Here is a 23723-nt window from a genome sequence, read left to right as displayed (position 1 = left end):
GCTCCTACAGATCCTGGGAAATTCCATTTGTCAGTGGTAGTGTCATGAATGACATGGTTAAGGGTTAAAGATTTTAGATTTGCTGCAGCTTTGATTAACTGTTTTTAAGATCCGTGCGAAGACAGTCCGTACATAGAAGATTTCATTGAAATAACAGCTTAACAAATGGTACAAAATGGTAAATCCATTAAGACGACTGCAAAAACCTGTAAAATTCCATACCCTACACCACCCGTTACGTGAAAAAGAAAAGAGTACCTAGGTACGATAATTATAAAGTGTTTACTGAAGATCATGAACAAATATTATTAAAATACTACAAGGACTGTGCACTAATGTTCTACGGTTTAATCGTCAAAGTAAAGGTGTCTTATGAAATGGCAATGCGTAATGGCATCAAAATGACAAGCTCATGGAAAAGAGATCAATCGTCCAGTTTTGAATGGTTTCGTTTCTTCAAAAAAAGACATCCTGATATTTCGTTGAGAAACCAGAAGCTGTAAGGCCTCTTTTCCATTACACGGTTTCTCGCCGTGAAAATCTACGGTTAATTCGCCGCGTGTAGGCACGGTCGTCAGTGTGGTATGGATCACTATATGAGCTTGTCGACATGCACGGTGGCGCCAAGGCACGGCGCCGCGGCCGCGTGCGCCGTGACTGCCCCTCGGCGCGCTGCGTCTACGCACGGCGTGATTTTCACCAGTGTTGTATGGCAGTCTATCGGGGTGTGTCGACGGTGCCGGACGTACGCACGGATTCGTGACCGCTTATATACGCTGTTTCGCGATTTTATTATAAAATGAACATAAATCAAGAATTATTAATTACGTTGATTCAAGAAAGGCCTGTAATATGGGATAAGACCATCGACGATTATAAAAATAAGCGGCTTAAATAGGATTCCTGGAAAGAAATATTTATTCATTTCCAGCCCACATTTGAAGATTTAAGTGGTGATGAGAAAAACAAGTTTGGTAAGTTACAGATATTTAATTATTAACTTTTTACTTATGCATAGTTGTTTTGATAGGAGAGGCGACCTTCGTTAGATACAAAATATTGTGCAAATCTGTTGCGAACTTCATTAGCCGCCAAACTTCCGCGAACTGCATTCGTGATAGGTAACTGGATTAGTTCCGATTCTGAATCAAGGGTGGACTCATTTTCACTCGCATTGTGAAACTGAAAGTTTTCCTGCTTATGTATAAAATTTTGCAAAACACAACATGTTTTCACAATATCAACTGCCAAATCGATGGACACATTCATTGGCCGGTGAAAAATTCGCCATTTATAGGATAAAATGCCAAACGCACATTCAACAAATCTTCGCGCTCTTGTGAGTCTGTAGTTAAATGTACGTTTTAATTGATCAAGCTGATGACCACCAAATGGACGAAGCAAGTGATAATGCAAAGCAAAGGCTTCGTCCGCAACGAACACATATGGCAAATCGTAGTCAATTCCAGGCAAACGTGTTGCATCGGGTAGATTTAATCCGTTGTTTGTTAAATTTTTCCAAAATGGGGTCTCTTTAAACACACTGGAATCACACTCCTTTCCGTAGGCGCCAACGTCAACAAATATAAAGTTGTAATCGCTATCTACTACTGCCATCAAAACTATAGAAAAAAAAATGTTTGTAATTTAAAAACATCGAGCCACTATCAATTGGCTTAATAAGTCTGATGTGTTTTCCATCGACCGCTCCTAAGCACAGCGGGAAGTTGGAAGATTCTTGAAATTTGCTTGCAATGTGTAGCCAGTCTTCTTTAGATGGCATTTTCATATATTCTTTATACAGTTCTAACCAAATGTAGTGGCATACTTCACGTACGATGCAACTTATGGTTTTTATTCCAATTCTATAGCTGTAGTATAGGTCAGTAAAGGTATCTCCTGTTGCTAGATACCTGAAATATAAAACAAAACGGTTCAGGTTCAAATACTAAAACCCCATTTTAGGTCGGGGTCGATTCAGTTTAGGTCGGGGGTTTTCATAAATTTTGAATTTAATAATTATTATTTATTTATTTTCAGGGCAAATGGTGATGAAGAAGTGGACCAATATGAAAGATAGCTGGATAAAATATGACAAAAAAATTAATGAATGTAAGTCTGGTTCTTCAGCAAAAAAAATAAGAAAATATATGTTCTATGATGAAATGATGTTCCTAAAAAAAAATGTTGAGCATCGCAAGACCGATTCTAACATGACTGAACATGTTCATGATTCTAGCCTCAGTAATGAAAATTTTGATAGTGCAGTCCCGAATCAATCAAGCTCGGGATACACTGAACGGAGTGAGACGCAAAGGGCTAAAAAAAAAAGAAAAAATGAACTAAGTGAAGTTGACATTAGGTTTATGAAGTTTATGGATTCAGCAGAACGAGATGAGAAAAAGAAAAGCCGTAGTATGAACTTTTTTATGGGAATCGCTGATACAGTTGACAAGTTCAGTGATGAAAATATGATAGACTTTCAGTTTCAAGTAATTTCAATAATTAAAAATATTCAACAAAGACAGTGTACTCAGTATATACCTACATCAAGAAACCAATGGGATCAAGGCCATCAAGGATATTTAAGTGGTACAGCATCCTCAAATGCGCAATCGTCAACATATGGATATTCTACAGCTGCTAGATCGAGCTATGGAATAAGTCGTCCACAGACGTCTTCTCATGATTTTGGACACGGTTCTGGTTTAGAGCCAATCCACTACCGACCCGAATCACAATTATCTGTACATAGTGTAAATGCGGAAAGTATCTCGGCAGATTCTCAAGTTTCTATTGAAGACGAATTCGATTTTAGTACCGCACTTGAGTAGCATTTTCAGCGTAGTGTATTTTTTGATTTACTTGTTCTTAAATTAATAATTATTAAAATTCAATTACATGTAATAATTTTGTTTGTGTGCAATAAACAATTTTAAACTAAAATATGTCATTTAATTTTGTACCTACTTACCTCAGAGTTACAGCCAATCTTTCTGCGGGCGATATACTCTCTCGCATAAAAGTATCTTGATGTTTTAGTTCCTGGGATAATTTTTGGAGCAAGTTGTCGAATGTAGTTTTCTGCATTCTAAAATAATTGTAAAACTTGTCTTCATCTTCTCTCAATTGATTCTTGACAAGTGTATGAAACGCGCCATATTCCTCCCTTTTTTCTAAAATCGGATGTATCCAAAACCTTACTTCCCTTTTTTTTCTATTTTCTTTTTCCTATATATGTAATAAGCAACTATAATCTTTTTTTTCGTAAGAAAATTCATGACGCAGCACGTCCTACACAGCCCGAGTAAAAAGCGCTACTAGCCAGTACTTACCGATGTCTCGCGCGGTGATTTTGCCGTATCATGTACAAGCTAGCACGTTTTTTCAACCGTACGGCTTACACACCGTACGTTTGAACAACCGTGTAATGGAAAAGATGCCTAAGGCCTCCTACGCACTGGCGACCATGGTCGCCGCGACCTGGCCGCGGCGGCCAGTGAATTCTGGACTTTATATGGCAATCGCTATAGCCCCTACGCACTTAGCGGCCAGCGACCAGCGGCCACCGTTGGCCGCGGCGTCCAATTTGATGCCACGCGACCAGCGACCAATCGTGGCCGTCGAGAACATCACTTCTGTATTAAAATTCATCAGTGCTACCGCATCGGCCGCGGCGACCAGACGTGTAGCTAGCTACAGAGTGATTATTTTACAATGGCCAATTTCGACACGGAAAGGTTCATAATTGAAGTTGAAAATAGAAGAGGTTTATGGGATTTAGCATCAAATGATTACTCCAATAAAGATGTTAAGCGGCAGTTGTGGCTTGAAGTGGTCGATATATTTGGCGGTGAATCCATGGAAGATAAAGAAAAGGCAGAACTTGGTTAGTATTTTATTTTATTATGCCTAAGTAAATTAATAATGCGATAAACTACAATAAACGCAGCAGGTGCTGTAGTAGCATTCGACACGTATATGTGACATGAGTGATTTTTTTTTAAAGTTGTTCCGTTCATTCAAAATCTAAGAAATTTTAGCAAATAGGTAATTGTCAAAAGTATAACTATTTTATTTCTACTATTTTTCGCTTTGCACATGAGTTTTGACAATTATTTGCTAAAATTTCCCAGGTTTTCGTAATGATTGGAATAACTTTTTAAAAAGATTACTCATACCGCATGTGCGTTCGACGCCATTTTGTTTACGGCGCGCAATGGCGGCTCGCGGCGAGCACCCATATATTTACAAATTGTGCCAGGGCAAGCGACCATCGGTACTGAAGTAGTTTGCGAATATATCTCGATATTCGGTTGATGTTCTATTTGCTCTATTAGGTAAACATGCAGGTATTTCTAATAAAGCCTCTGGTACAGTTAACGTGTCCTTGAAATCATATCCGTCTCTTTCTCGCACAAAATTATGAAGCACACATAGAGCTTTTATAATCACAACTGCAAATTCTTTCTTGACGTTTAGGGGTCGGTGAAGAATATGCCATTTATTGGCTAATATTCCAAATGTACATTCAATATAGCGGCGGGCACGGGATAGTCGATAATTAAAATTAGTCTTTACATTATTCAAGTTTCTCCCAGCATACGGTCGCATCATATGTTCCGATAGTGAAAACGCCTCATCACCCACTAAAACGAACGGCATTGATTGGCCATTTTCTTTGATGGGGTTATTGCTCGGAATATCGAGATCATTATTTAAAAGCCTATGATAAAATACAGAGTCTTTGTAAATTGACGAATCACTGCATTTGCCGTATGCTCCAATATCTACGTAAAGAAATTTATAATTTACATCACATATTGCAAGTAACACGATTGAAAAATAATTCTTGTAATTGTAATAAAGAGATCCCGAATGTTGTGGTTTGATAACTCTAATGTGCTTGCCGTCGATGGCTCCGATGCAATTAGGAAATTGGGCGTATTTTTGAAAACCTTCAGCCGTTTGAATCCACTTATCTCTGGTCAATTGTGGCATCACAATTGGTTTTAATATCTCCCATATTGCTTCACAAACATCAAATACTATTTCCGATACTGTAGGAAGCCCTATACGGTATTCATGACTTATATGAGATAAAGAACACCCAGTAGCCAAATACCTGAAAATAAAATTCACATTAATAAACATAATATTAGTTTTGTAATATGTACTACATTTATTTATTGATTTACAGGCATTACTCTCCAAAAAAGATGGAAAAACCTTAGAGACTGTTTCACAAGAGAGCTGCGCCGTCTTAAAGATGTCAAAAGTGGTTCTGCTGCAAAACGTAAATCACAATACACCTATTTCAACCAATTACTGTTTTTGAAATCAGTACTGGACACAAACGCAACAGAAAATAGTCTCGAAGAGGCAAGTCAAGAAAATGAAAGTGCAAGATCTTCTGATCTTGAGACTCAACAGTCTGCATCAAAGTCGCTTAGAACAAAAAGGAAGAAAAAAATACCAAACGAAGAATCCGATACAGACCCTCTAATTTCAGTTCTGCATAAGACCATAGCGACTACACAGAATGATTCAAATTGTGACAGACTGTTTCTTTTATCCCTCCTCGAAAGATTTCAAACAATCCCTGCTGCAATGAAGACCAAAGCGAAAATGGAAATCATGGAAATTATAGAAAAATACCAACCGAACTGTACACCTACAACAGCGCGCATAAACTATTCAAGTAATTTCAATACTCTTAACGACCAAGAATATGACCCGCATCGACCGAGTTATTCAGGTTATTCTACTACCAACAGGATATCAGATGATTCAAATTACAGCGATACTCATACTCATTATTCTGATATTTCTCAAAATTCAGAAATGATAGACCTATTTCCCAATTTGAATGATTAATTGTTCACAATTGCCATTTTTTAAGTTATGAAAATACAAATAATTTGATTATCTACTTCAGTTTTTTAATATTTAAAAACATGTTATAAGCAAGCCCTTTTCCTCTCCTTTTCAAAGTCGTAAAGTAGAATACTACTGAACAATAGTTCATAAATTTTTTAAAGTGGCAAAACCTTGGTCAATGAATTATACAGGTTGTTGTGAAAAACGCAACAGTGGTGGTTTAGGGTGATTCAGAATCAAGTCTTGTATAATTCAAATTTACAAAAAAATCCGTTTAGCAGTTTAAGTAAAAAAAAGGCCCTATCACATTATTTTTATTTTTCCTGTACACAATACTCCATTCCGAAACATCCTTTAAAATATATCACGTATTTTTTAAACATTCTGTATTTAAAAAAGAAAAAGCTTACCTTATTGTTATTACTAATTTTTCTTCTGCTGGAATGCATTTCCGATAGTTGTTACCAGTTCCAGTAATTTTTGGTTTTATTGTATCCAGTAACAGGTTAAAAGTATTCGTTGACATTCTCATGTAATTAAAGAATCTCTTCTCATACATTTTTAAATCCAAAAAATAAGTATAATATAATCCTTTAGTCTTTCTCTCGCAAAGTAATGGATGCACCCAAAACTGTCTTTTACGTGAAATCTTCCGTTTTCGTTTTCGTAGTAAATACACAAGCACAGTTAAGGCCTACGCAGACCGGGACGGCAAGGCAAGGGATTTTAATTTTTACTAATGGACATTCAACCGTACTGGTACAGAAATACGACATAAATTGCTATGCTTTAAAATGATGCCGTGGCATTGAAAGGGATTTTATCGCAACACGCGCCACAGGCTCCCGTGGCGGGATGCCGTGGCATACTGCGGTAGGCAACGGCATGCCACGGACTCCGGCGCTCGTAGTGATATACTGCGGGGTGCGGCGGCGGGAGTAGAGAAACGGGGAATGCACACCAATATTGACCATCCATTTGCGCCCGCGTCTTTGACGACTGTGCTACGTGATTTTTTCGGAGACCAGTTTTTTACGTTTTTTATTCCAACATGGAGGAAAAATTAATAACTTTAGTTCAAGACTATGATTATTTATATAATATGTCATCAAAACATTATATGAACACTCAAATGAAGAACAATGCGTGGAAAAGAATTGGAATAGAAATGAATAAAACAGGTAAGTAAATATTTTTGCACTATAATTATATTTTCAGATTTAACACAGTATTAATGTCTATTTACAATATCGTTTTGCCATGGAATAGAGCCCTCATCAGACCTAAAGTAATCTTTAAACATCTCCCGTACTGTCATACCATCTAATGCATTGTTCATATTATTATCGTTTTCTAAATTAATGCTTACACTTGCTATATTTTGGCTTTCTGTGCTTGTACCACCTATGATGAAATTGTGTAAGCAAGTACATGCTAAAATGATATTATCAACATATTTTGGTTGAACCTGAATTCCTTTTTGACATAATTCGAAACGTTCTTGAAGTATACCAAATGCATTTTCGACGATACGCCTGGCTCTACTCAAACGATAATTGTATATTTTCATTGCTTCATCTGTCAATCGATCGCCACTAAATGGTCTCATAATGTTTGTGGTTAACGGAAAAGCCTCGTCTGCTACAAAAACATACGGCAACTCAAGATCTGTCCTCGGTAAACGTTTTTTTGGGGGAATATCGAGGGCATTAGAAGTCAATTTTTTTCCAAATATTGAGTTTTGCATTATACCTCCATCACTATTTCGTCCATATGATCCTACATCTGCAATCACAAATTTATAATTTGCATCCACAACCGCTAGTAGTACGATACTGAAAAACTTTTTATAGTTTATGTAGAGACTTCCACTATTGCGAGGTGCTTTTATCCTGAAATGTTTACCATCTATTGCACCGATGCAGTTCGGGAAATTCCATTTTTCATCAAATTCCATCGCGATTCGCGTGCATTTTTCCCTTGTTGGTTTTGGCATAACACTAGGTCTTAGGGCATTCCAAATGACTCGGCAGGTTTCATGTACGATAGAGCGCACTGTACTAAACCCCATGCGATAGCTGTAACCTAGAGACTTGAAGCTACTTCCCGTGATCAAAAATCTGAAAGATAATATAATTAGGGGTAAGTGAGGCAGAGTGAAAGACAGGGCACAGTTAAACAAAGTCAATTAAATAATACAGTTTACGTATTTATATATAATTATGAATTCCTCATGATATTTTTCCGTCACCGTAATGCCAGTGGTAATTTCTACTTAGAAAAAGATTAGCTCAATATAATCCCATAAACACAGCTGGTGCTAACCTAGTCACTATCTAAGGCCTTTTCCCATTACCTACTTATTCTGTTTCTATACCATTTTACCTGCTTATGGGCCGAAACACATAAGCGCGTTGCGGCGCCGCGCCGCTGAAATCGGCAGTGCGCTATAGCGGTGCGGCGCCGCAACGCACGACGTGAATTCCAGCGTTATGACGTCATACTTGTTGACAAGGATGCAGTTTGTTTCTAACACTCTTGCAAACAACACGTGTCAACCGAGAAGCAGTTTTAAAATTAAAATGTCTGACGTTGACGTCGATCTGTTTATATCTTCGGTTCAGGAACACCGTTGTTTGTGGGATACTAGTGACGAAACCTATAAAGACAAATTTATAAAACAAGAAGCATGGAAAAGCATTTGTGAGATCGTTTATGTTGATTACAAGGAAAAAAACTCAACCGAAAAATCAAAACTGGGTAAGTAGTAACATATAGTCTTAGGCAATGATATTTTAAACTAAAGATAAGTTACGTTCATAGTAATTTACGTTTTAAATCTGTTCCTGTGTTTAAATCATTACCTCCCAGCAATCCAAAACTGCACACATTTGCAAGTTTTACTGATAAGCAAACCAAAAGATATGAAATAAAACGCAATTGAAAGAGATAGCTATAATTTTAATGGTTGCACTTCAAACGTTTCTTGTGCATAGAGTAACATTTATAGTCGTAGAGTGGACACTTGATTCAAAACTATTCAAAAGTACATAGATAAGAAATAAAACATCTTACAAAAGTAAATCACATTTATTGAAAATTTTAACAGTGAAATAATTAATAATGAAAGAAAAGAAATAAAATACACATTTTTAACCGACTTCAAAAAAGGAAGAGGTTACTCAGTTCGACCGTATATATGCTTTTTTTATGTTTGTTCGCGGACATCTTCGTTGTTTATGAACCGATTTTGATATTATTTTTTTGGTCGAAAGTTTATACTTCCGAGGTGGTCCCATTGTCACCAAGTCAAGATCTGATGATGATCCCAGGGAAATCGAGGGAAACTCTGGTTAGGAGGTGAGAGAAAATTCTTTCGAAAAATGACATATTATTGAAGTAGATTGTACCTATGCTGAACAAACAAATTAAACGTGAATGAAAATGCAGGCCACAGCTGCTACATACTTACTACTTTATAGAATGATGTATTACCTCTATAAATGGAACATCATTTTTTTGAGTAGTGTTCGTCCTTTTTTCGAAACATATTTGTTAGTAGTTTTGAAGTGATTGCTACAAATTCTGCTGATTTTTGATGGTATCCAGCCTGATTCGCTTCTTTGTCACGAACAATTGCTATCCAAACTTGTAGTCTGACCGGATCAGTCGGAAACCTAATTCATTAAAAGAAAAAACAATAATAATCCTAAATTAGCAGTATAATGTATACTTTAATAGTAAAGAAAAGAACAAAGTGAAATTATTTTTATGTTGATTACATTAGTCCATTACATACAATAGATAGTTATTATAAAAACGAAGTAAACATAAAGAACAACTGAACTTTAACTGTAGGCATTTAAGCTAACATCAATATTTCATTCTGCACTAACTAATCTATGTCGCAGCGCACGCATCCTTATCGCTCTAGCGTCAAAACTAGATCGCTTTCTCTTTCTTCACCTGAACATGGCGTCTTGCGTTAGTTACTAGATAATTTGCAAAAATAATTGAAATATACTAAAATATTCTAAGTTTCTTTGCATATTCACATGTGGTAAGAGATCCCTTGTATTTTGTTTACTTTAGAGTCATAATTGGTACACTTCCGAAACACAAACGATGGCATTTTTTATTTATTTTTGGTAAGTACACAGAGACCTACAATGCGGTACGCTTGTGATAGAGCTCAATGCAGACTAATTACAAGACGTCCCAATTGGGACGTATTTGAATCTTCACAGCGCGCGCGCTTATAACATATCTGCTACTTGTTTTATTTAATATCATTGGTCTTAGGTTTACGCGATCACTATTCACAATAAAACTACAATTTTTACTGTAGTAAAAACGTAAAAATCTGATCCGCGGTTTAAATTGTAGTTTAATGTAAGTAGCATGTATCTTTTTTTTTTAATCATATGAAATACACCATTTATTTTAATGCCCTATGCAAAAGATTTTCTCTAAGTTAAAATTATATTTTTTTCTCGCGCTCTTATTCAAAAAGGTAAACAAATACTATAAATAAAACCAAATTGCCATTTAAATTGTTTATTCGCAGTTCACAACATGTTAAATAGTTTGAATCAAATGTATTAAGGTATTATTTGTATTTTGAACTGAGTAGGTATACGAACATTCATATTTTGTTTAATTGCCAACTTAGGGCGCCAACATCACTGGAAAAGTAATTACAAAAATCATTCCGTATTAGATGTGGGCTTAAATTATTTTCATTTGCTGTGGTCAAATGCAACATTTGCAGATCAGAATCATCAAAGATAATGTCATCGGTCGCTTGTACTCCATCTCGATTCAAAACAAAGTTGTGCATTACACAACATGCCTTGATAATGTCTGTCGCAAATTCGTATTGCACATTCATAGATCGATGAAATATGCGCCATTTATTGGCTAGGATGCCAAAAGCGCACTCGACATATCTTCGGGCACGACTCAGTCGATAATTGTAAACTCTTTGTTGTACCGACAAATGTTTTCCTGAGTAAGGGCGCATGACGTTATTCGAAATTGAGAATGCTTCATCTCCTACAAAAACAAATGGAGTTTCATTTTGAGAACCTGGTAAAGGCTTTGGTACAGGAATAGGTAATTTGCGTGTCATAATCAAATCATAAAGTTTAGAGTTCTGGAAAACGGTGGAGTCACTTTCCTTGCCATACGCTCCTATATCGACAAAAATGAATCTATATCTAGAATCTACAAGAGCTAATAAAACTATTGAATTATAGCCCTTATAATTGTAAAACAGTGATCCACTGTGCGCAGGACATGTAATACGGACATGTTTACCATCAAGAGCTCCTATGCAGTTAGGAAAATTTGCTTTCTTGTCAAACTCAATAGCGACATCTTCTAGAACCTGTTTTGTTATAGGAGGTATATTTTGACTTGATAGATGTTTCCATATGGCGCGACAAACTGTCCTTACAATTTTTGCTATTGTACTTGCTCCTCGGAAGTAATTCGTATGCATGGTTTTAAAGTCACTGCCGGTTGCTAGAAATCTAAAATGAAATAATAATTAGTAGGCAAATAATAAAATAATACAAATGTAGGTATAATCAAACTCAAACCGCGCAGGTAATAGTGTTGCTAAAGGAATAGATTTTCAAAGATAGACAGGTAGTTTTTCAAAGAAGTACTCAATAAATATTTTACATTATGGTTGTTCTAGGCAAAGTCAATCAGTTTTTAACTTGCCTAAGTCAAGAAAAAGCAGAAAATTATTCTTTTTCGGCGGCCAGCCATTTATATGAAATTGGATGGACCGAAAGTACTTATGAAAGTTATATCAAATTTTATATGTAGTATAAATGGAATCTAGGGAATTTTAGTCTTTATTACTATTTTTCACTTGTGAAGTTTTTTGTTGCAGGTAATGATTTAGTCAAGAAGTGGAAGGCCATAAAAGATAATTTTGCTAAATATCAAAAAAAACTAAAAGATGCCAATCGATCAGGAGCTGGAGCTGCAAAAATTAAAGAATATCACTTGAATAAACAATTACAGTTTTTGAAAAAGGTTTCACAAAATGCAACTGATTCCAGTTTATGCGTAGCGGAAGGAGATATTGAGAATGAAATAACGGCATTGCCTCGTTATAAAAGTCAACCACGAAAACGAAAGGCAGATGATAAGGATGATATTGAAGAAGATTTATTGGCAATATTAAAAACACCGGAGAATAGACATTTGCATTTTTTCAAGGGGATTTTACCATCTCTACAATCGTTAAATGAGAATCAAACATTGATATTTCAAAGTCGGGTGCTTCAAATATTAACCGACATTCTTCAACCTTCAATTCATCAAAATACACATCACGGCTATAATCAAGAATATCAGCATCAGGGTTACAATCAAGGATATTCAACTATGAGATACGATAATACGGTTCAGAGTGGCTACCACACTTCTACTCCTGGAAGTTCGATTACTGAACAGAGGACTACCTCATCATCAAACCAACAACGTCCAATAAATTCACCATTTTTACTGGACGAAACGTCAGCTACTTCCTATGTTTCACAAGATGAGGAGTTTGATTTTTCTTAAATTGATCATTACATTTTTTAAGGCCTATTAAAGTATTCTTAAAGTAAGAAAATTGTATAATGCAAAAAGCTTAATTTGATTCTGTCTTGTTTCATTTGAACCTGGCTTTGTACCACTAGGTACCCCCAAACCATGAACACTAGTGATGCAAAATTTTTATCGACACCCCGCTAGTACCACAGGTGTATAAAGCCAGGGGTACAAATAAAACTAAACATTTGATTCCGAGTGCCATAAACATCAATAAAAAAAAATAAGAAACCTATTTGTTTTACCTTAAAGTTAAGCCCAGCATTTCCAAAGCAGTAACCGGTTTTCTTCCTTTATTTTTTTTCTTCTGTATATATTTTGATAACTCGCTTAATAGCTCTTCAAATGATGATATACTCATTCTAAAGTAGGCAACAAATTTTTTTTCGTCTATCTTTAATGCTTCGTATTTTTTAGAAAAGAACTCGCCATTTGGATTCATACCCTTACTTAATGGATGTATCCAGTATCTTCTTTGCCGTATTTTTAAGATAGAATAATGTCTTCTTAATAACAAATAAGCAATAAGTTTATTACGATCCATCGCAGAGAGACGTCTATCCACACTCAAAAATCACGAGAAAATGGTTGCCCTACCATAATGCCCTGTTTCGCGACGCCGCAACGCGGCAACGCAACTGCCGATTTTGGCGTTGCGGCGCCGCAAAAATAAGCAGTTTGCGTTATGTGTTTCGGCCCTTCGTTTTGTTTTAGGTGAAGAATGCCAGAAAATATGGGGTAATATACGTAATAATTTTAGGAAAGCTCTGAATAACAGAAAAACAAAGAGTGGTGACCCGTACACAAAGCGACGCCCTATCAAGTTTGAAAAAGAGCTGGAGTTTTTGAAAAAATTCATTCAGCACAGAAAACAAACCTCGTGGCAAAGTGCTGGAATGCCGCGGTATCTAAGCGGCCAGTGTGCGCTGACTCACGGCAAAATCCCTTGCCATGCCGTCCCGGTCTGCGTAATCCTTTAGCGTGATTATCTTCTGCACGTCCATCTTGACACATCCTTGGAAGTCGACTGCAAATTTTTCGGCCGTCCACATGTCGCGCTTGCCTACGCACCGGCGACCATGGCCGCGGCGGCCTGGCCGCGTCTATGGTCGCCAGTGCGTAGGCAGACTAAGTCTCGAACGAGCTACCTCATTGAACCGTGAAACTGTGGCAGTATTTTTTAATAATTTGGAAGAGTTGCTCAAACGAGTGCCGAGATTCGCGGATGGAATTCGCATATTCAAGCTTCACGCTGTTCTACTTGGAGTAGTTCTACTTGGAGCAATTTCTTAGAGCTAGTTCAGACATGGCGGATTCCGCGCGGATGCAAATCGCGCGGTTGAACCGCGCGGATCCTAATTACATTAGCGCCTTACAAATCGTTCATACCTGTCCGCACGGATTGACAATCCGCGCGGCTCAACCGCTAGAAAATGAATTCGCGCGGTCGCCGCTCGGTTTTATTTACTTGACGTACCTAGAGGGCGTTCAGTTGCTCCGCGGAAGCCGCGCGTATCGGACGGTGACAATGGATCGCTTCGACACCGAGCTATTCATCGATGAGGTGGAAAAAAGACCTGCTTTGTGGAACATCCAATGTGCAGAATATTCTAACAAAACGATTAAAAACGGAGCTTGGCAGGAGCTGGTGGAGATTTTTGGAGAAAATGAGGATTCTTTGGAAAAGAAGGTTCTTTTTGGTCAGTAGACATTTAATTATACATTTTACCAGGGTAGTTTACATGTTTTGTAATAGACAGTCCACCCCAAATAACTGAAATGTGTATAACGTTGTTTGGCGGTACGTAACGAGCGCGGGAAAACTATCACGTTACCACAGTAACGTATAGCTATTAACTGTAATATGTACAACCCACCAACGCGACGCGCCATCTTGAGTTTAGTTATTTGGCGCGAACTGTAACAATTTTAATTTCATATTTTCGTGTCTTGCCATTCTACACGACCCTCATTCACAAAGTAATTAGCATATTTGTCTCTAATGTTTAATGATGATGGTGTACCCCTTCCTGCATGTAATGTAATAAGATTACTCATTGGCGCAGTATGTAAAGTATCTTCATACTGTATACCATCTCTAGTTCTAACAAAATTGTGTAGCACGCAACAGGCCTTTATTATGTCTTCGGCAAAGTCTATATTCACGTTTATAGGCCTATGAAAAATGCGCCACTTGTTTGCCAGAATTCCGAAAGTGCATTCAATAAAACGTCGAGCTCTTGATAACCTGTAATTAAATATTTTTTTTTCATATGATAGCCCTTTACCTGCATAGGGTCGCATTACATTTTCGGATAAACCAAACGCGTTTAGGATCTGTTTCAGATATTGGTTTAGGTTTTGGTATGTGTAATGACTTTTCTATTAACCTTTTATAAAATGCTGAATTTTTAAAAATTGCAGAATCACTACTTTTTCCGTAAGATCCGATATCTATGAAAGTAAAACAATAGTTACTATCACAAAGTGCCAACAGTACTATGGAAAAAAAAGTTTTGTAATTATAATACAAAGAACCCGAATCTTTGGGTTTTGTAATCCTTATATGCTTGCCATCTATGGCGCCTATGCAATTGGGAAAATTTGCATATTTTTCAAAATCTTTAGCTATTTTCTTCCATATATCTTCGCTGGGTTCAGGCATGACGTTTTTTGTGACTTTTTCCCACAGAGTTTCACATACTTCACGGACAATTCCTGTGATTGTAGATTTGCCAAGACGAAAGTTGTAATGTAGTTCTCCAAAGGAACAACCAGTACCCAGATATCTGAAAAATAAAATATTAATCTGTATCGTTTTGAAAGTCTGCCGGGTCCGCTAGTTAAAGCATAATGAGTGTCTTGAATTACCTAACCGCTACTGTATTTATATTTGTTAAAGATAGTGATTTCTGTTCCAGGTGTATCATTACAAAAAAAATGGAAGAACATCCGTGATGCTTATAATAAGGAATTCAAGAAAGGCAAATCAATTCCTTCTGGTTCTGGTGCATGTAAAGGTTCAAAATACATGTATTTCGACCGGCTTTCTTTTCTTCAGAAGACGATAGAAAACAAAGAAACTATCACAAACATAGATGAAGCCAAAAATGAAGAAATTCGGAACATTGACCAAAAGCTAGATAATTTTGTAAATGCACGTGAAATACAACCGGTACCCAATAAAAGGAAGAAAACTAAAATTACTTCAGAAGAGCGATTGGCTAACATATTAGAAAATAGTATTGAATCAAGAGATAAAATACAAAGACAAATACAAGAAAGTATGTCAAAGCAAGATGATGATGATAAACTTTTTTGCATGTCATTGTATAAAGAGTTAAAGAAAGTTCCAGAAAATAAACGATTGGCTACTAAAATTGAATTGCTCCAGGTAATACAGAAAGGGCAGAAATTACCATCGCCTATTCATATCACGAGCCAGCAAAACACGCCTAATGCAGTATTTTGGCAAAACCAACAATATTCAAACCCACAAGGATATTTCACTGGATATTCTACAATAGTACCAGGAGAGTCTCCATCGCCTTTATCATGCAATAGCACTGACGATTCACAGTCTTCTATAGTACAAAATATATATTCTGACGTATAAAATAAATATCTTACCTTAATGTGATCACGAGTTTTTCTTCTGGGGACACGCTTGACCTCATATGGGTATCATTAGATTCAATTTGTTTACTCATCATTTCTAATAATTCATCAAATGAATTTATCGACATTCTCAAATAATTGAAGAATTTTGGTTCAAAACTTCTTAATTTTGGATATAAAGTCTGAAACTGACCATGAGTAAACCGATCGCGTAATATTGGATGCACCCAATACTGCCGTTTCTTCTTTCTTTCTTTTTTACGGAGCAACAAGTACACACATATTGCTTCTTCGACTTCCATGATTGGACTGTCACCCTATGCGAATAACGGCACTCCGCATGTACATCCGCGCCTGTCTGAACACTTGCGTTTAGAACCGCGCGATTTGCATCCGCGCGGAATCCGCCATGTCTGAACTAGCTCTTAGTCTTCAAGTTGATAAGCAAGGTCCATGAAGTATTAAAAATAAAATTGAATAAATTAATAACTTTCATTTTACGTATCCAAACACCACATCTAGAATACCAAGAGAATTATCACAATATAATTTATATAAAGTTCTTTTGCTCTGTGGTGTGACCATAAAAAGCGTAATGGGAGAGTTAATTGAGTGGACTGAATTTTTTTTTATTGATAGGCAGGAAGAAAGTAAACACACTAATCACTGAATTTTTAATTGTTTAGAGATTATAAGCAAATTGGTACAAAAATCAAACACACGGTTACACGTTACATCGAAAAAGGGGAAGTAAAAAAAGAATTGACACCTCGAGGTATTGCCAGTATTAATTTAAATTTTTATGTTGTTGCCAACATAAGCTGCGGCCTCGAGAAACAAATTTCAATCAAAAAGGAAAAATTAACTAGTTACAAACAACATGTTAACTGTCTGCAAACGACATGATTAACGTTACATTATAAATCAATGCATGTGTACACATCGAATAAACATGTACATAGATTTGAATCTATACTCTATTAGGTTTCTAGATATAAGTTGCAGTAAGTATACAATTTTAAGTTACATTTAAATACATTCCAGGTAAGTAGGCAATAATTATCATTGTATGTTTGCTTACACAGGTATGTACATCTACTTTGATAATTAATAGTACAATAATTTGTTTTTATATCATTTTAACTGCTTACACATCAATATAACAAATTCTTACAACTTTAGTTTATAGTTTTTACTTACACAGTATAATATAAGAAATTTTTTACAATAATTATAACTTTTGGTTACACAGTAATATGATGAAATAATAACATTTTGATAACGATGATATAAAAAATACAAAATTACACTTTGGAGTAACACAAGATCCTTTTTACATTTATCACTACATTAGATATTAGATTATTATAATATTTTAGCTAATACTATAGTTTACACTGTTAATGCTATATACTTATAAAATAAAATACCAAAAAAACAATTGGACATCTATAATTTAAACATCTATAGGTAATAGGCAAATTTTTGTTATTGACCTATTGTGAACGTGACCATTGGGAGTTTTAAGTTCAACAGTTCTGACACAACCATCTTTTCGATGCGAAAGATTGCACTTGATATTGATGACTCTGAGAATTTTGCAATCGGTACAATTCATCCAATTGGTTCCTTGCCCCCTTAAAGGTAGACCCATTATCGCAGTGTACATCACTGGGCAGGTTTCGTCTCGCGATAAAGCGTTTGAAACAAGCGAGGAATGTATCAGTTGTTAGATCGGAAGCGAGCTCTAGATGAATTGCTTTCGTTACAAAACATACAAATAAAACAATGTAACCTTTTCCTATTAATGGTTTCCTAATACGACTGTTTTTTACTGAGACCGGCCCAGCGAAGTCAACACCAACCTTCTGAAACGGGCGGCATGCACGGACTCGATGCGTAGGCAAGGAACCCATTAGTTGAGTTGTAGCGACAGCCTTCAATCTGAAACAGGTTACACATTTATAGATTATCTTTTTTATTGTACGCAATCCATCTATGATCCAAAATCTTTGTCTGAGGGAAGAAAGTAATAGCTTTTGCCCTGCATGCATTAACTTTATATGTTCATCTCTAATTAGCAAAGCAGTGATTTCTGAGCCTTTAGGTAATATTGCTGGATGTTGGCTTGTGTAGGGGATTGATGCGTTTTGTAAACGACCACCTACTCGCATCAAACCATTCGCATCTAGAAAAGGAGTCAATGCCTTTAAATTACCTGTTAGCTCTTTTTGAGACTTAAGAGATTTAATTTCAGTTGAAAAATATTGCTCTTGTTCATGTTTAACTATCATCATCAGTGATCTATTAAGTTCAAAGGCCTTTAAGAAGCCTTGTTGCTTATTGGCTTGCGGTTTGATATTTTTGCAAAATCTTATTACATATGCAAGCACACGAGTCATTTTGTTTATACTAGAAAACTTTTTTAATCTTTCAAATATACTGGAATCAGTTGTGGTAGCGGCGGCACACAAAATGGTATTATCGGTCTTTAAGTCAGACAATTGTGTTGGCACTGCTAACACAGCTGATGATTGAAAGGTATGACTTTTGTTTTGTAAGAAGGGTGGGCCATGCCACCACAAATTGTGTTCCTTAAGCTCATGGGGCTGAAGACCTCTGCTAAGGCAATCAGAAGGATTGTCCTCAGTATTTACATATTGCCAATGGCAGTTCTCTGAGAGCTCCCTTATTGCTCTGACTCTATTTGCAACATAGGTTTGTAACTTTGCGTCATCGGTTCTCAGCCACGCCAAAGCTATCTGAGAGTCAGAGAAGAGGTAAGTTTTATTAATATTTATTTTGTTACTAAGAGTATTGAGTACTTTTTTACATAGCTTAGCAAGTAATAGCGCTGCGTTCAACTCTAGCCTAGGTATTGTTAGCTTTTTTCGGAGTGGATTAATCCTTGACTTTGAACATAGTAGCTGTACGAGTACATTATCTTGAGCGTCAATAGATCTTAAGTATAAGCAGCACCCGTAAGCCACGGAGGAGGCATCAGCGAAACCTATCAGCTGTGTGGTGATGGAATTGGATAATTTAACACAACGAGTAATGCTAAGTGGCTCCATCTGTGTCAAGCTCTTAGTAAAATTGACCCAAGTATGTCGTATGTCATCTGGGGGAGTAGAGTCCCAACCAGTATTAGTAGCCCACAACTTTTGCATAATTACTTTTGCATGTACAAATATTGGCCCAATAAGTCCTAATGGGTCATAGAACTTACTTATGTAACTAAGTATATCACGTTTCGAGTCATTTCGACTAACATATGAATCGGGGCATGTACTTTTGAAAACATCTTTTTCAATATCAAATGTAATACCTAATGTTTTTACATAAATTTCATGCTTTTGCAGGTCTAGCTCATTTAAATTTTGACAAGTTTTATTAACATTTATAAGGACTGAATTGCAGTTGGATGCCCACTTGTGGAGTTCGAACCCTCCTAGGGAAAGTAATTGAATTAATTCAGTTTGCATACGGAGCAGTTGTTCTTCTGAACAGCTGTTTGCCAATATGTCATCTACATATGTATTGTTTTCTAAAATTGAAGATGCTAGTGGAAACTGATCTTTATACCTGGCAGCGAGCTCTATCAAACAACGAGTGGCTAGGTATGATGATGATTTTAGCCCATAAGTGACAGTCTTAAGTTGTATACATCTAATATCTTGTTCGGGAGATTCGCGCCATAAAATGTTTTGTAGTGGCCTATAGGATGGATCCAAATCAATACACCTAAACATCTTTTTTATATCGCAGATAAAGAAATAATTTTCTAGTCTGAATGCAATAAGTATATCAAAAAGATCCTTTTGCACCACTGGACCGTTGAGTAAAATATCATTCAAAGATATTTTTTTATTAGTTTGCATCGATCCATCAAAGACAGCTCTAAGTTTGGTGGTGACAGCATTTTGTTTAATTACTGCATGGTGTGGTAGAAAATAAACTGGGTCTTTAGACATATCATAGCTATTTATATCGCAGTATTCACCATGATTTAGTTCTACATATTGATCAATAAAATTTTTATACTGATAGAAAAGAGTTGGATCCATATGTAGTCTTTTTTCTAAGTTAAGAAATCTTGTGTAGGCCAAATGAAATGATTCCCCTAGCTCAAAGTTAACTTGTTGTAATGGAACTTTAATAGGCATGGTAACTTGAAATTTATTATTCTCTAGTTTAGTAGTTTCATTAAAAAGTTTTTCACAAAATTCATGCTCTGGTAATTTTTCAGGAAACATTTCAGGCACCTGTTCAGTTGCCCAAAAAGAACTCAAAGAATCACTCAAACTATCATTACATTCGTGACAAAATAAGGATACAACCTTGTTAGCTTTTTTATTGTTAATTGCTGCACTGCTACTGCGACCAGCAACAATATATCCGAAGGATGTGTGAACTACGATTGGTACATTGGAGTGCAGAGTATCCACTGTTGCAGGACGCTGGCCAGTGGGACAAGCTTTCCCTTCAGGCTGTGGTAGCAGGACCTGGAAGAATACATCTGCTCCTAGTAAAAGATTCACATCATCGGGTTTATTAAAGCTTTCATCAGCCAATTTGCAGTTTACAGGGAATGTTAGTTTTGAGATGTCTATCGGTTCTTGTGGCAATTTGGTTGTAATATTTTTTACAACATGACAGTTGACATTGACCTTGAAGGGGTAGACAATAGAATGCACATCAAGTCGTATGCTTCGGTCAACTGTTTGTTCCGCATTTGTAATACCTACTATAGTTGTGTTACTAGTGTTTGTATTCATGCCTAGTAAATCAACAACCTTTTGTGTGACAAAAGAAGCTTGTGACCCGCTGTCAAGCAGTGCCCTAGTATAAATTATTGTACCCGACTGAGATATTAGCTTAATGCGTGCAGTAGGCAATAAAACATGACCATGCGAAGCATTTGACAAGAGAGTGACAGAGGGCGTTAGGGATGCTTGTTTAGAGTTGTTAAAGCTATTTTGATGCAGCAGAGTATTGTGCTCCTGTTTGCATTCCGCACATCTAAAATGGAATTTGCATTTGTATTTATGTGGAGACAGACATGTCTTACATAATTTATTAGCAATAGCGAACTCCATGCGCTTGCTTGGTGCTGCCATTTTAAAAGAGGGACATTGAAAAAGCTTGTGTGCACACTTACAATAGATGCATGTTGCAGAAGCAGGATTTGCAGCTACGGCGTGACTGGCAAGCCGCTGTGGCTGTTGCTTCTGTTGTGTGAAGCTGCTCCCCGTTGAGAAGTTGTCCAGAGCTAGTGCTCGTTTTTCTAGGTAACTCAAAAACTCTTTAATAGTGGGACGAGACTTGTTATCCCTGTCCATCTGGAAAGCTCGACTGGAAAAGGGGTCTAGCTTCCGGGATAAAATACATACAATGGTCCCAGCTGTCCCAGGAGTCTACTGGTTCGTCCAGGTTTCTGAGTGCAGCCAGATGTTGCTTCACCTCCGAAATCATATTTCGCAGAGTTGAAGTTGTTGACTTCGTCATAGAAGGTAAATCTAAAAGTGTGTAAACATGCTCGTGAACTATTTTAGTTTTATTGTCATATCTTTCCTGCAAAAGTTTTATAGCCTCAGTGTAACTTTTATCTTGCAAGGGCAGATTGTTAATTAATGCATGCGGTTCCCCACTTAAAAGACCTTTCAAATAATAAAGTTTTTGCACTGGTGTTAAAGAAATGTCATTGTGTATCATTGCATTGAAAATATTAATAAATTCGTAATACTCAGTGTACTTACCAGTGAATGTAGGTATGACTACATTAGGAAGCTTTATTTTGGAGGTACATGGAGTAGCTGTCCGCAATGCAGACTTATTCAACAAAGTGTTTAGTTTGGTTACTAGGTCTAGATAGGTGTCCTCGATTATACTAGAATCTTCAGAGTCGTTTATATCGACAGCTAGTATTTTGATGCAATATTCATTATATTCAGAAAAAACAGATTCTAGTCTGGCTAGTGACGCCCTAATTTTTTCCGGGGTAGCGTCATTGTAGCCATCTGTATCCACGTTCTTTTTCAATTTCGTAATGGACGCCTTTGCGTAACCCCTACCGGCCACCAAAGCTTTTAACTCTGCCATAGTACCTATTCTACTTATTACAATAACTTATATAGTATAATTAATTGTAACGATTTAGTATTACTAAAAAAACTTTTACAGTCTCTAAATGGAAACTTGTGATAATAGAAATTAGTAACACAACACACTTTTAGTTGACTCACGATCAAAAGGATTGTACAAAATGGCGGGATTCGTTCGTCGTCGTGGCGTCGTTGCGCTTGCGATGCGTTGCGAGGATAGCCGAAGGATGCCGAAGCGCAGTCGAAGGATGCCGAAGCACAGCCGAAGGACGCCGACGCACAGTCGAGGGCAGCTGTCTCGCTCGCACAGTCGCCGGGACGCTCGCCTCGCGATTGGATCGTGGGATGACGTAGTATTTCCAACTGAAGAAACTTGCTTGTAATTGGTTGTTGTTGCGCGAAGTGAAGTTTGCGCGCAGTGGCAACAACTTGAGAGTACCAATTTGTCCAATGAGCGATCAGATAAAACTTGCAGCGATTGGTTATCTATCAATCTTGATTGCGCGCGATATTTAAAAAGTGAAGCGCACGATTGTTTCTCTATAGGTTGCGAGATCGATTGAAGATACAATATGGCTGACTGACCTTAATGACCTTTTCTTCTCTAAAAATGGATGACTTTTTTTGCAGGGATGAATCGACAAATGCGAAGATTTTTTGAGTGCGTGTAATCGAAATTTCCTTTTAAAATGCTTCCTCTGCTGACTCCTTTGCGATCGCCGAAAAATCCTGCGTGGTTTGCGTGGTAGCACGAAGACACGTGGCTGCGCCGCTGTATTAGGGATTATATTACCTTTTCTTGCAGGGCACAGGGTATTGCGCGTTATTTGCGTGGTAGCACGGAGACACGCCGTTGTTCTTCTTTAGACGGATCGATAGGACCACTTTTTCTTTTAGACGGATCGAAGGACCAATTTTTTATGGTGTGACCATAAAAAGCGTAATGGGAGAGTTAATTGAGTGGACTGAATTTTTTTTTATTGATAGGCAGGAAGAAAGTAAACACACTAATCACTGAATTTTTAATTGTTTAGAGATTATAAGCAAATTGGTACAAAAATCAAACACACGGTTACACGTTACATCGAAAAAGGGGAAGTAAAAAAAGAATTGACACCTCGAGGTATTGCCAGTATTAATTTAAATTTTTATGTTGTTGCCAACACTCTGTGCCGTTACTTTCAAATTACTTGCCAAAAAAAAATACCTTCAACATTACCTATATCAGTAAAAAATATTCATAATTTAACGAAAGAAAGTATAGAAAATTCAGATCTTGAAGAATCAGATATATTAAATTATTTGTTTCTCAAATTGAAACTCTATATATATCGACGCGAGAAAGCAAACACGTAGTAAAAACACCCATCGAAATATTTTTTTATTGTGTCATTAAAGTCAGAAAAAAAATACGCGTCGAGTGGTATATGCCCAGTAACTGTACGACTGATAATAAAAAATATGGGATTTTCAAAATTGCCATATTTTTTTCATTTTTGTAGCAAT

General features: G+C 36.7%; 6 protein-coding genes and 1 long non-coding RNA gene across 7 annotated transcripts; 2 read left to right on the top strand and 5 right to left on the bottom strand.

Annotated features, from left to right (window-relative positions):
• The first annotated feature begins 401 nt into the window (after nt 1–401).
• On the top strand, nt 402–2928 carry LOC123667315. Its single transcript, XM_045601266.1, has 4 exons — nt 402–499; nt 566–725; nt 899–974; nt 2041–2928. The coding sequence occupies exons 1-4, from the start codon at nt 402–404 to the stop codon at nt 2832–2834; spliced, it is 1128 nt and encodes a 375-aa protein (XP_045457222.1). The 3' UTR covers nt 2835–2928.
• A 592-nt stretch (nt 2929–3520) lies between these two features.
• On the top strand, nt 3521–5932 carry LOC123666772. Its single transcript, XM_045600826.1, has 2 exons — nt 3521–3889; nt 5201–5932. Exons 1-2 carry the CDS (start codon nt 3718–3720, stop codon nt 5875–5877), a joined length of 849 nt encoding a protein of 282 aa, XP_045456782.1. The 5' UTR covers nt 3521–3717; the 3' UTR covers nt 5878–5932.
• A 1134-nt stretch (nt 5933–7066) lies between these two features.
• Nucleotides 7067–7876, bottom strand: LOC123667313 (protein ANTAGONIST OF LIKE HETEROCHROMATIN PROTEIN 1-like). Its single transcript, XM_045601265.1, has one exon. It carries the CDS (start codon nt 7874–7876, stop codon nt 7112–7114), a length of 765 nt encoding a protein of 254 aa, XP_045457221.1. The 3' UTR covers nt 7067–7111.
• A 2545-nt stretch (nt 7877–10421) lies between these two features.
• Nucleotides 10422–11398, bottom strand: LOC123666778. The gene is made up of 2 exons (XM_045600832.1): nt 11200–11398; nt 10422–10935 (listed from the first exon to the last, which is right to left on the bottom strand). Exons 1-2 carry the CDS (start codon nt 11381–11383, stop codon nt 10526–10528), a joined length of 594 nt encoding a protein of 197 aa, XP_045456788.1. The 5' UTR covers nt 11384–11398; the 3' UTR covers nt 10422–10525.
• A 2791-nt stretch (nt 11399–14189) lies between these two features.
• Nucleotides 14190–15270, bottom strand: LOC123666785. Its single transcript, XM_045600839.1, has 2 exons — nt 14886–15270; nt 14190–14743 (listed from the first exon to the last, which is right to left on the bottom strand). The coding sequence occupies exons 1-2, from the start codon at nt 15158–15160 to the stop codon at nt 14431–14433; spliced, it is 588 nt and encodes a 195-aa protein (XP_045456795.1). The 5' UTR covers nt 15161–15270; the 3' UTR covers nt 14190–14430.
• A 2372-nt stretch (nt 15271–17642) lies between these two features.
• On the bottom strand, nt 17643–21295 carry LOC123667312. The gene is made up of 2 exons (XM_045601264.1): nt 21275–21295; nt 17643–20618 (listed from the first exon to the last, which is right to left on the bottom strand). Exon 2 carries the CDS (start codon nt 20367–20369, stop codon nt 17643–17645), a length of 2727 nt encoding a protein of 908 aa, XP_045457220.1. The 5' UTR covers nt 20370–20618; nt 21275–21295.
• Nucleotides 21296–21599: 304 nt separating this feature from the next.
• On the bottom strand, nt 21600–21955 carry LOC123666803. The gene is made up of 2 exons (XR_006745343.1): nt 21873–21955; nt 21600–21632 (listed from the first exon to the last, which is right to left on the bottom strand). It is a non-coding gene; the product is annotated as an uncharacterized LOC123666803 (long non-coding RNA).
• Between the last annotated feature and the right edge of the window lie 1768 nt (nt 21956–23723).

The sequence above is a fragment of the Melitaea cinxia genome, chromosome 27 (genome assembly GCF_905220565.1).
Source record: "Melitaea cinxia chromosome 27, ilMelCinx1.1, whole genome shotgun sequence".
NCBI lineage: Eukaryota > Metazoa > Arthropoda > Insecta > Lepidoptera > Nymphalidae > Melitaea > Melitaea cinxia.
Note: the sequence above shows the minus strand (reverse complement) of the source record. Positions and strands in the feature narration are given on the sequence as shown.

Coding starts and splice junctions, on each gene's coding strand:
- LOC123667315 (XM_045601266.1), top strand. CDS start 402: ATGACAAGCTCATGGAAAAGAGATCAATCGTCCAGTTTTGAATGGTTT. Junction 500..565: donor TCGTTGAGAAACCAGAAGCT/GTAAGGCCTCTT, acceptor CGCCGCGTGTAG/GCACGGTCGTCAGTGTGGTA. Junction 726..898: donor TTGTATGGCAGTCTATCGGG/GTGTGTCGACGG, acceptor CGGCTTAAATAG/GATTCCTGGAAAGAAATATT.
- LOC123666772 (XM_045600826.1), top strand. CDS start 3,718: ATGGCCAATTTCGACACGGAAAGGTTCATAATTGAAGTTGAAAATAGA. Junction 3,890..5,200: donor TAAAGAAAAGGCAGAACTTG/GTTAGTATTTTA, acceptor ATTGATTTACAG/GCATTACTCTCCAAAAAAGA.
- LOC123667313 (XM_045601265.1), bottom strand. CDS start 7,876: ATGCCAAAACCAACAAGGGAAAAATGCACGCGAATCGCGATGGAATTT.
- LOC123666778 (XM_045600832.1), bottom strand. CDS start 11,383: ATGCATACGAATTACTTCCGAGGAGCAAGTACAATAGCAAAAATTGTA. Junction 10,936..11,199: donor CTGCATAGGAGCTCTTGATG/GTAAACATGTCC, acceptor TTGTTTTTGTAG/GAGATGAAGCATTCTCAATT.
- LOC123666785 (XM_045600839.1), bottom strand. CDS start 15,160: ATGCCTGAACCCAGCGAAGATATATGGAAGAAAATAGCTAAAGATTTT. Junction 14,744..14,885: donor AATTCAGCATTTTATAAAAG/GTTAATAGAAAA, acceptor ATTTAATTACAG/GTTATCAAGAGCTCGACGTT.
- LOC123667312 (XM_045601264.1), bottom strand. CDS start 20,369: ATGTTTCCTGAAAAATTACCAGAGCATGAATTTTGTGAAAAACTTTTT.